A 14898-nucleotide genomic window follows, 5' to 3' on the forward strand; every position below is an offset into this window, starting at 1 on the left:
CTGATCAGCTGGTATACGATTATGACTTTGCCCACAGTGGTCTATATGATATGATGGGATGCCCTCTGAGGCTGATGATGTTATGAAACATATACCTATGCACGATATGACATTCATACGCATATGCATGACGCTGAAAGTAATTTATGATTTACAAAGTTATTCAGACTTACGGGTTGAGTCATGTACTCCATATGTCTTCCATGTCTCCTATGTATTTATTTATGTGCCTTACATACTCAGTACATTATTCGTACTGACGTCCCTTTTGCCTGGGGACGCTGCATTTCATGCCCGCAGGTCCTGATAGACAGGTCGAGAGCCTTCCAAGTAGGCTATCAGCTCAGCGAAAGATGGTGGTGCGCTCCATTTGCTTCGGAGTTGCGTATTTGGTTAGTATGATTTAGACGTCTATTGTTTGGTATGGAGGGACTCTGTCCCGACCTTTGTGACACTTATGTACTCTTAGAGGCTTGTAGACATATGTCGTGTACGTGAAAGATTGTACGGCCCTGTCGGCCTATGTTTGAGTTTATAAATGATTATGTTAGCCTATTAGGCCCATATGTTACATGTATATAATGATGTAATAACAAAGGTATATTACGTTGGTACTCGGTCAAGTAAGGTACTGGGTGCCCGTCGCGGCCCATCGGTTTGGGTCATGACAAAGGTGGTATCAAAGCCACTGGTATCAGGCACCCAGTACCTTACTTGACCGAGTACCAACGTAACGTACCCTTCTTATTACATCATTATATATATGTAACATATGGGCCTAATAGGCTAACATAATCATTTATAAACTCAAACATAGGCCGACAGGGCCGTACAATCTTTCACGTACACGACATATGTCTACAAGCCTCTAAGAGTACATAAGTGTCACAAAGGTCGGGACAGAGTCCCGCCATACCAAACAATAGACGTCTAAATCATACTAACCAAATACGCAACTCCGAAGCAAATGGAGTGCACCACCATCTTTTGCTGAGCTGATAGCCTACTTGGAGGGCTCTCGACCTGTCTATCAGGACCTACGGGCATGAAATGCAGCGTCCCCAGGAAAAAGGGACGTCAGTACGAATAATGTACTGAGTATGTAAGGCACATAAATAAATACATAGGAGACATGGAAGACATATGGAGTACATGACTCAACCCGTAAGTCTGAATAACTTTGTAAATCATAAATTACTTTCAGCGTCATGCATATGCGTATGAATGTCATATCGTGCATAGGTATATGTTTCATAACATCATCAGCCTCTGAGGGCATCCCATCATATCATATCGGCCACTGTGGGCAAAGTCATAATCGTATACCAGCTGATCAGGTGGTGGTGCGTATATAACGCCATAACCATTCCCATATCCCATATACATATATATACATACATATATACGCGTATATAACGCCGTTTGAATACATACATATATATGTGTATATAACGCCATTTGAATACATACCCATATATGTGTATATAACGCCGTTTGAATCATATTTCAGCCACTGTGGGCAACATCATCATCATATACCAGCTGATCAGGTGGTGGTGCGTATATAACGCCGTAACCTTTTCCCATATCCCATATACATATACTTACTTATATACGCATATATAACGCCATCTGGTCATGGGTCAATGCACATGAATGCAGTGCATGAAAAGTACGTCAATAAAATCATTCAGAATGTCATAAGACCATTTTGCCTCTTGAGCAATATCATAAAGTAACATCTTTTCAACTTTCGTATTTTTCTAAGACCCATGAACAGATGATAAAATATTATGACACATGAAAATTAAAGAACATAGATATTTCTATTACTTCTATGAGTAGAGTCACTTATAGAATTTGTGCATTTGCACGTTTCGTTCATATCGTATGGATCATGCCAAAGAAAGAAGGGATAGCCTTAACATACCTGTTCCTTGACTTATTTGAACGAATTGAAGCTTTTTGCTTCTGGGAAGTATGAACAAAACCTATGCTTGAATATTTGGACTGAAATTCTGCTTGAAAGTTTCATAAACGAAATTGGTTGCTTTTGGAAATTTCGATTGAAATTTTTTGGCTAAAGATAAGAGTTTGGACGAACAATTGATTCGGCTTCAAGTCAAAGTAACGTTAATGAAGTCAAAGGCCTTAAATTAGGCTAAAGACAATAAAAATGAATCTTGAATACAGATTTGGATAAGTTTTGTATAAGTCTTTCTAAGACTTTGAGTTATTATTAAGTAGCCAACTAGAATTGTGACTACTTAGTCACTTTCTAGGCTTTGTGGCTTCTTGCCACATGTGGGAGATTAGTTTATTAATTATTTATCCACTTATTAGTTAATCGGGTAATGTTCTGTTACCCGGTAATTAATCAATTATCCGCATAATTTAAAATTTTCCACAAATTACTTAAAATTCTATTTATTTTTAAAATACATCATATATACTTTATATATTACACTACCGTGGTCATATGGTACCTTACATAGTACTAGTTTATAATTATCGGGTATTATCGCTAGAAATACCGCTCGACCCGTATTTTATCCCAAATGCCAAACTTGGTCGAAAATTCGTTTTCTTTGACTTGTTTACCCTCTCACCTTTACGAATTTATTTATTACTTGTTTGAAATAGCATAATCCTTATAATCTCCAAATAATCTTTTCCTTGTACTGATGTCAATTACCTTATGACAAATTCAACGTACAACACTACAAGGTGCAACATCGTCATAATGTAGTACTGCGGGACGTGACATCTCATTTCCGGGCTCTCATTAATTTATTTATGGCGTATTTTTATGTACGAAAATATGGGGTGTAACATATTTAGATAGTTGTCATGAGGTTATCAGGAACATGGGGACAGTGGAGACCAATGGGGTCGACTTTGCTGCTTTTTGCTTATCTGGATCCGCCAAGACTTGGTGGAGAGATTTTTGTTTGGCTAGACCAGTTGGGTCACCAACTTTGACTTGGGATCAGTTTTCTCAGCTATTTCTGGAGAAGTTTCTTCCTATCACTTAGAGGGAGAACTATCAGACGTAGTTTGAGCGTCTCTAGCAGGGTTCTATGACTGTTACTCAGTATGAGACCAGATTTATTGACTTGGCCTGTCATGCTCTTCTTATACTTCTGACTGAGAGAGAGAGTGGAGGAGGAGGTTCATTGAGGGACTCATTCAGCCTATTCAATTGTAGATGGCTAAGGAGACGGGGAGTGAGATTTCTTTTCAGGAGGTAGCCAATGTGGCCAGGAGAGTTGAGATGGTTCTATCACATGGGGGTGGTCAGGGGTCAACCAAGAGACCTCATCATTCTGGTAGGTTCAGTGGTGCCTCGTCTGGAGGTAGGGATTCTTTTAGTAGAGGCCATCCTCCCAGGCCGTTTCACTCAACACTTCAGGCTTCTCACAGTGCCCCAGGTGGTTGTGGTTCTCACATGCAGTATTCTGATCAGCAGTCCTATAGTGCTTCGCCAGCTCCTATCAGTGCACCTCCGCTTCAGAGTTTTCAGGGTCAGCAGCACCAGCAGCCGAGGGCTTGTTTTACTTGTAACGACATGAGGCATATTTCTAGATTTTTCCCTCGAGCACTGAATAGTTCTCAGCACCAGGGTTCTCGTGCCATGGTTCAGGCACCGAGTGTTCCACCGCCCACTCAACCAGCTAGAGGTTGAGGTAGGGGTGCTAGAGGTGGAGGTAGAGGTATTAGAGGTGGAGCTCAGGCCGCTAGAGGTGGAGGCCTGCCAGCAGGAGGCCGTTCCAGAGATGTAGTTCAGAGTGGTGGGGCCCAGCCTCGATGTTATGCTCTTCCAGCCAGGCCTGAGGTTGAGGCTTTTGATATAGTTATCACAGGTACTATTCTGGTTTGTAGTAGAGATACTTCAGTTCTATTTGATCCAGGGTCTATATACTCCTATGCATCATCTTATTTTACACTGTATCTGGTCATGCCTAGTGATTCTTTGAGTGCTCGTGTATATGTGTCTACACCGGTGGGTGATTCTTTTGTGGTAGATCTTGTCCATCGTTCATGTATTGTTGTGATTGGGGGTCTTAAGACTCGAGTAGATTTGTTACTGTTGGACATGGTTGATTTTGATGTCATATTGGGGATGGACTGGTTATCACCTTACCATGCTATCTTGTATGTCATGTCAAGACTGTGACCTTAGCCTTGCCGGGTTTACCTCGTTTATAGTGGAGAGGGACTTCTTTGTCATTCTACCCGTAGGGTTATCTCGTATATGAAGGCTCGGCATATGGTCAAGAAAGGGTGTTTGGCTTATTTGGCATATGTTCGTGATTCTAATGCTGAGGTTCCTTCTATGGATTATGTGCCTGTAGTTTGTGAGTTTCCTGAGGTATTTCCTTCAGACATGTCGGGTATGCCACCCGACAGGGATATTGACTTCTGCATTGATTTGGCTCCGGGCACTCAGCCCATTTCTATTTCGCCGTATCGTATGGCCCCGCCTGAGTTGAAAGAGTTGAAGGAGTAGTTGCAAGACTTGCTTGATAAGGGATTTATTAGGCCTAATGTCTTGCCTTGGGGTGCACCGGTGTTGTTTATTAAGAAGAAGGACGGATCGATGAGGATGTGTATAGATTACCAGTAGTTGAACAAGGTTACAATCAAGAATAAGTATCCATTGTCGAGGATTGATGATTTGTTTGATTAGCTTCAGGGTGCCAAGTTATTTTCGAAGATTGACTTGAGATATGGATACCATTAGTTGAGGATTAGGGCATCCGATATCCCAAAGACAGCTTTTCGCACTCAGTACGGGCATTATGAGTTCTTGGTGATGTCGTTCGGGTTGACCAATGCCCGAGCAGCTTTTATGGATTTGATGAACTGAGTGTTCAAGCCTTACCTGGATTCGTTCGTGATAGTCTTCATTGATTATATTTTGATCTATTCCCGCAGTCGGGAGGAGCATGAGAAGCATCTGAGAGTGGTTCTTCAGACTTTGAGAGATAGTCGGGTGTATGCTAAGTTTGCGAAGTGTGAGTTCTGGTTGAGTTCGATTGCATTCTTGGGTCATGTTGTATCAGCAAAGGGTATTCAGGTAGATCCGAAGAAGATAGAGGTAGTCAAGAACTGGCCTAGACCTGCATCAGCTATAGAGATCCAGAGTTTTTTGGGTTTGGCAGGCTATTACCGTCAGTTTGTAGAGGGGTTTTCATCTATTGCAGCCCCGATGACAAGGTTGACCCAGAAGGGTGCCCAGTTCAGGTGGTCGGACGAGTGTGAGGCGAGCTTTCAGAAGCTCAAGACAACTTTGACTACGGTGCCGGTGTTGGTTTTACCCACAGGTTCAGGGCCATATATAGTTTATTGTGATGCATCTCGTATTGGACTTGGTGCGGTGTTGATGTAGGATGGCAAGATCATTGCTTATGCTTCGTGTCAGTTGAAGATTCATGAGAAGAACTATTCGGTTTATGATTTGGAGTTAGCAGCCATTGTTCACGCGTTGAAGATTTGGAGGCATTATCTGTATGGAGTGTCATGTGAGGTGTTCACGGATCACAAGAGTTTGCAGTATTTGTTTAAGCAGGAGTTAAATTTGAGGCAGAGAAGGTGGTTGGAGCTATTGAAAGACTATGATGTCATCATCTTATATCATCCGAGAAAGGCCAATGTGATGGCCAATGCATTGAGTAGGAAGTCAGCCAGTATGGGCAGTCATGCGTATATTCCGGTCGGTGAGAGACCGCTTGCTTTGGATGTTCAGGCTTTGGCCAATCAGTTTGTGAGGTTGGATGTTTCGGAGCCCAGCCATGTGTTAGCTTGCACAGTCGCTCGTTCTTCTTTATTGGAGCTTATCCGAGATTGGCAGTATGATGATCCTCATTTGTGTATCCTTAGGGACACGGTGCAGCACGGTAGTGCCAAGCAGGTTACACTAGGAGATGATGGAGTTTTAAGGTTGTAGGGTCGAGTTTGTGTGCTTATGTGGATGGACTCCAAGAGTTGATTTTAGAGGAGGCCCATAGTTCCCAGTACTCTATTCATCTGGGCGCCTCTAAGATGTATCAGGATTTGTGATAGCATTATTGGTGGAGAAGGATGAAGAAGGATATTGTTGCATATGTGGCTCAGTGTTTGAATTGTCAGCAAGTAAAGTACAAGCATCGTAGACCTGGTGGTTTGTTCCAGAAGATTGAGATTCCTGAGTGGAAGTGGGAGCGTATCACTATGGACTTTATTGTTGGACTCCCACAGATTCAAAGGAAGTTTGATGCAGTGTGGGTTATTGTTGATAGGCTGACCAAGTCAGCACATTTCATTCCTGTGGCAGTCTCCTATTCTTCCGAGAGGTTAGCTGAGATCTATATCCAGGAGATTGTTCATCTTCATGATGTGCTCGTGTCTATCATTTTGGACCGAGGTACGCAGTTTACCTCACATTTCTGGAGAGTAGTTTAGTGTGAGTTGGGCACACGGGTCGATTTGAGCACAGTATTTCATCCTCAAATGGACGGGCAGTCCGAGCGCACTATTCAGATTTTGGAGGATATGCTCCGAGCTTGTGTTATTGACTTTGGAGGCTCGTGGGATCAGTTCTTGCCTTTAGCAGAGTTTGCCTACAATAACAGCTACCAGTCAAGCATCCAGATGGCTCCTTATGAGGCTTTATATGTTAGGCGGCGGCGGTCGCCAGTTGGATGGTTTGAGCCGGGAGAGGCTTGGTTGTTGGGTACGGATCTAGTTCAGGATGCCTTGGACAAGGTCAGGATCATTCAGGATAGGCTTCGTACAGCTCAGTCCAGGCAAAATATTTATGCCGACCGTAAGGTTCGTGATGTGGCATTCATGGTTGGCGAGCGGGTGTTGCTTCGGGTGTCGCCTATGAAGGGAGTGATGAGATTTGGGAAGAGGGGCAAGCTTAGCCCTAGGTTCATTGGTCCTTTTGAGATTCTTGATCGAGTAGGAGAAGTGGCTTACAGACTTGCGTTGCCGCCAAGCTTATCGGCCGTGCATCCAGTGTTTCATGTGTCTATGTTTCAGAAGTATCACGGCGATCCATCCCACGTGTTAGATTTAAGCAATGTCCAGTTGGACAAGGACTTGTCCTATGAGGAGGAGCCGGTAGCTATTCTAGACCGGCAGGATCGTCAGTTGAGATCAAAGAATTTCCCTTCTGTTCGTGTTCAGTGGAGAGGTCAACCTATTGAGGCAGCGACCTAGGAGTATGAGTCTGATATGCGGAGCCGTTATCCCCATCTTTTCTCTGACTCAGGTACTTCCTTCTTATGTCCGTTCGAGGACGAACGGTTGTTTTAGAGATAGAGAATGTGATGACCCAAAAGGTTTTACAAGTCAATTCTATGTCCCAAGGCCTTAAAACCTCCTTTTTGTCTTACCTCGATTTGTGTGCTCAGTCCGGGCATGTATCCAAAAAGCCATTATGTGAAAATTTGTGAAAAATGGTAAATTTTGCTTTTAAAATGAATTTGAACTGATTTCGGTCAACATTTTGGGTAAACGAACCCGGACCCATGATTCGACAGTCTCGTAGGGTCCGTAGGAAAATATGGAACTTGGACGTATGCCCAGAATTGAATTCCGAGGTCCCAAGCCCGAGAAATGAATTTTGAAGAAAATTGTTTAACTGAAATTTTTAGAGTTTTTGGAAAGTTGAATGTATTTGAAATTGATGGTATCGGGCCCGTATCTTGGTTCCGGAGCCCAGAACAGGTCTTATATGGTGTTTAGATCAAGCCTGTAAAATTTGGTAAGAAACGGACTTGAAATGATGTGAATCGGACCCTCGGTTGTGAAATTTGAAACTTAAGAGTTCTTGAGATTTTTCTTTGATTTTGATACTAAATTCGTTGTTAAAGATATTAAATTGGTGATTTGTTCGCACGAGTAAGTTCATATGATGTTTTTGAGTTAGTATGCATGTTTTGTTTGGAGCCCCGAGGGCTCGGGTCAATTATGTATAGGTTTCGGGATGTTTTTACACTTAGAAAAGTTGCAGGTTTTCAGTTTCTGGTATTCTGGAGTTTTGTTCTTCGCGTTCGCGAAAGGACTCTCGCAAACACGAAAGGTAACTCAGGCTGAAGGACAATTTCTTCTACGCGAACGCGAGAAACAGGACGCGAACGCGAAGCTTTGGGGGTGCTACCCTTCGCGAACGCGGACCTGCTATTGCAAACGCGAAGGCCTTTTGGCCGGGACAGGGGGAAAGGGATTTTTGTTCTACGCGAACGCGGCCACTGGCCCACGAACGCGATGTCTTGAGGTGCTAAAGCTCCACGAACGTGAGCCACTAAGCACGAACGCGAAGGCAACTGGGCCTGATCCTTCGCGAACGCGAAGAAGGCCTGTCCAGTGAATTAAAAATAGTAGCAAATCGGGATTGAGTCCATAACTTCATATTTTCAAAACTAGAGAGCATTGAGGCAATTTTCAAAGAATAAGTTCTTCCCCAAAGCATTATATGATTCTAAACCTTTTTCTTTCGATTTCCCATTGCATTTCATCAATTTTCATCTAAAAATCTAAGGTTTTTATTGTAGAAATTAGGAATTTGGGTAGAGTTAGGGCTTTGTGAATAATTGGAATTTGACCCTTTTTTGGGGTCAGATTTCGAAACTAATTGCATATTTGGGCTTGTGGGTGAATGGGTGATCAGGTTTTGGTCCGAACCTCGAGTTTCGACCAAACGGGACCGGGGTCAATTTTTGACTTTTTGGGAAAACTGATAGAAAACCTATAATTAAGCATTGGGTATGAATTCTTTAGCATTTATTGATGTTGTTAAATTAATTTGGGCTAGATACAAGTAATTTGGAGGCGAATTCTAAAGGAAAAGCGGTGTTTGAGGCTTGAGTTGGCCGTAGAAGTTCGAGGTAAGTGTTTGGTCTAACCTTAGGTTAAGGGATTAGGAGTTGTGTCTTAATTGCTATGTGTTAATTGTGGAGTACGATGTATAGGCATGGTGACGAGTATCTATACGTCGGTGTCAAGCATGCCCGTGGGTCTAGCATTGTAATTATTGTGACTCCGTTGAGATTTATTCATGCTTAATATGTTGATTATAATTGTTGGTTCCCTTGCCGGGATGTATTTGTTTATGATATTGTCTCCCTTGCCGGGATGTTATTGTTTATGATATTGTATCCCTTGCCGGGATATTATTGTTTATGATATTGTCTCCCTTGCCGGGACATTGTTGTTTATGATATTGTCTCTCTTGCCGGGATGTTGTTGTTATACTCATGTTCCCTTGTCGGGATTCTTTTAAGATTGATGTTGAAATGTAAATGGGAGCGGGTGGCACGCCGCCACGGTAATATATAAAATGGGAGCGGGTGGCATGCCGCCACAGTGATATTTGAAATGGGATCGGGTTGCACGCCTGCAACAAGATATATGAAATGGGAGCAGGTTGCACGCCTGCAACAAGATATATGAAATGGGAGCGGGTTGCACGCCTGCAACGAGATATATGAAATGGGGTCGGGTTGCACGCCTGCAACAAGAAAGAAATGATTGTGAATACTGTGTTTGTTTTCCTTATTCTTGTTGGCAATTAAAATTTGGTTTCTTTACATTCCTCTTTGGTATTTTGTTGTTATCTGATACTCCATGTAGCATGTCTTTCCCTCCCATCTTTAACTGTAAATATCTGCTTTTATTTTTTTGATGTATATGATATAACTGCATAGGTTTATTTGGTAGTTTGGTCCTAGCCTCGTCACTACTTCGCTGAGGTTAGGCTAGGCACTTACCAGCACAGGGTGTCGGTTGTGCTGATACTACACTCTGAACTGTGTGCAGATCCCGGTGTTGCAGCTTTCGGAACGCAGTGAAGGTGTTGTCTTCAGTCCATTCAGGCGACCCGAGGTAGTCATGTAGGCGTCTGCAGGCCTTGGCATCTCTTTCTATCATTTCCTTCTAGTTTTTTTACTTATTCAGAGACAGATTCGTATATTTTATTCATATTTGTAGTATTCGTAAATGGTCCGTAACTTTGTGACACCAAATTCTGGGTAGTGTTGTATTTCGGATTCATGTAGCAACGTTTGGTTAAACTATTAAGTTTTCGTCTTCCGCATTTCTGGTTATTTAATTTGTTCCGCTGTTTGATCACTTATTATATTGAACTATTGAAAAGGCTTGACAAAAAGGGTAATAAATTTTATAACACTCGGCTTGCCTAGCTTTCATGAGTAGGCGCCATCACGACTCCCGAGGGTGGAAAATTCGGGTTGTGACATTTTTTAATGGGTATGGTTGAGATTCATTGAAAACATATAGATAAGTCAATATACAAAATTTGAGGAAGATTGGAGGTGATTTGGACTGATTTGGTATCAAAATTCGTAGTTAAAATCAAGTTCAAAAAATTCTTCTGCAACACAGGTATCACGCATGTATATAGCACGTAGGTATACATGGATATACATGTGATATACATCAGAACAAATATGAAACATATGTGATAATGATACACTATTTTTTTTTATGTTCATCTTCTATTTTGAATTTTCAATTCAAACCACTTCAAAACTCCACCAAATCATCTCAAAATTGAGATTCAAGCTCCTTAAGATGTGTCCAATCTATTCTAATAATACACACTCAAAAGAAAGCAAAAGTTTGACATTTTTTTTTTGCTACAAATAGCTAATTAGCTAATATTTGTAATATTTGGATAATATTAGTAATAGTTTATGAATTGACCAATTTTAATAAGCTACTCATGAATAGACATGGATGGTATTTTCCCTTTCGTAAATACTTTTAAAAAGGAGGACAATATTTGAAGATCAGCACCTTATAGCCCAATTCCCATGCTTAGGGTTTACAAGTCTCTCTCGGCGCAGCCCAAGGTTCAAAATTTTGAATGCACGCTCCAACGGTCATATTCACAAGGGTTCCTTCCTTCTCTGCACCTACACAAGTAATAATATATATGTATATATATACCTCTCCTTTTTCTCATCACTCTCATCCCTACTGCCGTCAGTAAACCCCCCCCCCCCCACCCACCCACCCACCCACACACACACACACAAGTATTGAGTTCCAGTTTCATTTCAAGGGGAGAGATGGATTTCCACAGCTTTACAAGGAGAGAACTACAAGCTCTTTGCAAGAAGAACAAAATTCCAGCTAACCTTACCAATGTCGCCATGGCCGACGCTCTTCAGTCCCTCGAGTTTGTAAGTTTCTTCTTTCAATTAAAAAGCTATATTTCCTGTATTGTGAAATTGTTTAATTTGTTTTAAAATGTAAATAAGATAGGCAGCATTTCAGTTTCATTTCTGAATGAGCGAAAGGAATATTAGTAGTATCTCTTTTAATCTGCAAAATGATTTTTATTTCCAGCTTATATTTTGGGGCTTTAACCCTTGATATTAGATTGAATCTGAGATTGTTAGGAAGCTCCAGTATGTTGATTTAACAATTCTGGGATTAATTATTGATTTAATTTAGTTAATATTTATTTATTAATTTAATCTGCAAATGATTTATTGATCTCTAATTTCTATGTTAACACTCCTTCATGTTTGTTTGATTGTGCGAACCACCTAATCTAAAAGCTGAAACTATTGGAAACATTTTTTTAAATATTTGCATATGTGCGCAACACCAATGACTGTTAAGTTACGATAGTGGAATGGATTAAGGCCTTAGGTTGGTTCTTAAGTGTTTTGTGCAACTTTCTATTGGAGCAGCAGAGGGTATTTAGGATTTGAATTTTATGAGTTCGAGTTCAAAATTCTACCACAACCCATTTGATTTGCTTGGTTCGCAATCTATGAATTGTATGTCGTATTTAGTGGATTCTTAAATACTACAAGGTTTGAGCTAAAGCTAATGGATTCAGATGAACACTTAACTTATTAGTTAGGTCCGGCCCTGTGGAGCAGTATGGCTAAATCTACTCTTCTCCATGCCCCAAACCATAAACTTTTTTAATTATGATTCTATGTTCCCAAAATTAGTGCCCAAGTTGTGCATGATTAGTACTTCCACAGTTGGGTACCTATAGCTGCTTATAACATGTTTATGTAGTTGTATGTTGACATTGTACAATAGAAAGGAAATTTAGTATTGTTTTTATGTACAGGTTGATAGTATTGAAGAAATCTTGAGTTCATGTGAATCTGAAACTGCGAACTCATCCATGGAGTCTCCTGGGAACTCAGAAATAGTAACAAGTGTACCTCGGACTTGTCGTCGAGCTACACAACGAAAAGCAATCAAACATGACCCAGAAACTTTGCAGACCTTGACTAGGAGTCGCTGCATAACGAGAGGAAAGGTGGTCAGAGATGTAGATGAAGCCAAGAACGACATGCATGAGACTCCTGCATTGCCGACTACCAGAAGAAGGGCTGCAGCAACTTCAGTTCGTGCTAAATTGGAATCCGCAATGAAGGAATGTGAACCAAAAGAAAAAATTGGGGATTGGATTCAGGGAGAAATGAAAGATGTGCCAAAGACACCAGCAGTTCTAACTAGCCAAAGAAAAGAATTGAAGGCAAGTTCAGTTAGGCAAGTGTACAGTACTCGTCGATCAGCAAGGATAGCTGGGAAACCAATGCATGAGAGCACACAAGAGAATGAAATGTCAGGAACCCTTACATTTGATGCTTTTACTGAAGAAACTGAGGAAAATTTGGAGGTGGATTCTGAGCAGTATTCTATTCACAAGAATGAAGAAGTAGACAAAAATGGTAATGTCCGCAAGCACAAGTAATCCTTGACCTTTTTCTTTTCCTGAACATTACTTGGTGTCTGAGTTCTGACTGACAACTACAGTACATGTATTGAATTGAAAACGTTAGAAAGTTTGGAGATCAATAATGAATCAGATATTGTATCAGGTCAATATTCAAATACCTTGGTACAAAATGAAATAGAAACTGAAGATGTTCTTCAACAAGAAAGTAACAATAACCTGGTTGTTGTGTTAGATACAAAAGCAGAAGAAGGCTCAGAGGAAGTACCACTTGGTCACAACAACAATGGTATGTATTGCTCTGTTCTCAGTGTATGTTGTTGTTTGCTCCAGTCTTCTGCAATACTATTTATATGAATTAAATGGTTTTGTTGTCTATTTATTTTGATTGCTTATGTGCTCAATTGGTAGAAAGATTCAAGAAAGCGGTATATATTCTTCTTCCGTCTACTTTTTGTATCAATTGTCTTATCACCATCTCTGTTGTATAGACAATCTTATTTTACTTAGTACAGTGAATTGTTTCGTGCTTTGTGGTAATTAAACAAAATTGTTTCTCGGATCTGAAGATGTGCATATGTCAAAAACAGAGGAACTTGAGAATGGAAAAGAAATGGCATCTGAAGGAATTCAGTCTTTGAATGATGTTTCAGGAGCTAAAATAGAAGTTTTTGGTGAAGAATCCATGGAGGAATCTGAAATTGATCAAGCTCAGGCTAAAACTGAAAAAGATTTTCAGAACAAAAGCCAGAACTTGGGTGAAGATACCAAGAGAAGTTCCGATATCACTAATGTGATCCTGATGAAGCAGCCGCATGAAGAGGACATGCCCCATTGTGATGATACATCTGACTTTGTGGCAGAAAATGATCGGGAGGAGGAAGATCACTTAAATCATACTGATGTTGCAGGAGGGCAAAAGTTGATGGGAGAACCTGCAAGTGTCAATCGAGACACTAACATAGATTTCCATGAGGTGAGTTCGTTGGGGCAATTCAACGGTGAGGGGGAGGCTAAGGTGAGTGGAAGTCAGCAGTGTTTGAAAGATGCTTCCGAAGCTAACATGGAAGATGCTGGAGAAGAAGAACCCATGGAAGAATATGAAGTTGATCATGCTGAAGCTAATGTGGATAGTGCAGCTCATGGTCTGGAAGTTGCAGAAGAAGAAGAAGAACCCATGGAAGAATCTGAAGTTGATTATGCTGAGGCTAATGTGGATAATGCAGCTCATGGTCTTCCACCCTTGGCTTCTCTCATACCTGATGATGCTGCCCAGGAAGGTGAGTGCGAGGTTAAGGTGAGAGGAAGTCAGCAGTGTTTACATGTTTCAGAAGTAGTTGCTGGAGAAGAACCTATGGAAGAATCTGAAATTGATCATGCTGCGAGTAATGTGGATATTGCTGCTCATGCTCTTCCTCCCCTAGCTTCTCTCATACCTAATGCTGTCCCAGAACCAGTCTACAAAGGCATTGCTGGTAATGACAGTAAGCAATCTTTGCAAGATTTAAGCTTGAGGAAGCTTACAAAGATGTTGAAAGAGCGTCACAAAAGATCCTAGTGGAAAGGAGGTTGCTAAAATCAAGTATGAGAACAACATCAACTGATATTCTTTTTAATTTGTGTGTTCCTTTCTTAAAAGGTTGTTGATGTTCAAATATTTGTGAAGACAATTAAAGTGTTTTTTTCATTCACAGGCGCCAAGCTCGAGATCAGCCTTGCAAACACTTCCAGAAAATTATTTGATCAGTGACACTGAAAATTAAACGCTTATAAAAGGCAGACCACTCCACCTGCCAGTGAATGAACTTTGAGCGCGATGTTGGATCAGCCTTGCAAACCTTCTTGGTTTGCTACTCCAGAGATATATCAAAATTTTGATCGCTCTTGTTTTTGTATTCCTAGAGTTTTTCAAACTTATATATGGAAAGTAAAACTATTCATACATATTGCTCTTTGTCAATCTCTCAACTGCTTACTTATGATTGATCATAACCAGCAAAATATCTATGAAACTAGTGTGAAGGAGGTGATATAACTTAAAGTGCACCCTCTTAACAGTTGCAATCTTTCTTTGAAGGAAGATTGAATCCCCTATTCAAACTTGATAAGTTGTTTCTCCAGATGAGTTAAACACTTGACATATCCGTTGACGTTGCCTTTCTTCTTAAGTTCGACTA

General features: G+C 40.9%; 1 protein-coding gene across 6 annotated transcripts; it reads left to right on the top strand.

Moving 5' to 3' along the window:
• Window positions 1–10838: 10838 nt before the first annotated feature.
• On the top strand, window positions 10839–14665 carry LOC107778017 (uncharacterized). Of its 6 annotated transcripts, none has more exons than XM_016598195.2 (5): window positions 10839–11195; window positions 12107–12716; window positions 12867–13010; window positions 13291–14303; window positions 14416–14665. In XM_016598195.2, the coding sequence occupies exons 1-4, from the start codon at window positions 11082–11084 to the stop codon at window positions 14277–14279; spliced, it is 1857 nt and encodes a 618-aa protein (XP_016453681.2). In that variant the 5' UTR covers window positions 10839–11081; the 3' UTR covers window positions 14280–14303; window positions 14416–14665. The 6 variants fall into 6 exon arrangements, with proteins under 6 accessions (XP_016453681.2, XP_016453682.2, XP_016453683.2 ...); XM_016598196.2 differs by having other exon boundaries at window positions 13312–14303; XM_016598197.2 differs by having other exon boundaries at window positions 13375–14303.
• Window positions 14666–14898: the final 233 nt, after the last annotated feature.

Source organism: Nicotiana tabacum, chromosome 8, assembly GCF_000715075.1.
Source record: "Nicotiana tabacum cultivar K326 chromosome 8, ASM71507v2, whole genome shotgun sequence".
Lineage (NCBI taxonomy): Eukaryota > Viridiplantae > Streptophyta > Magnoliopsida > Solanales > Solanaceae > Nicotiana > Nicotiana tabacum.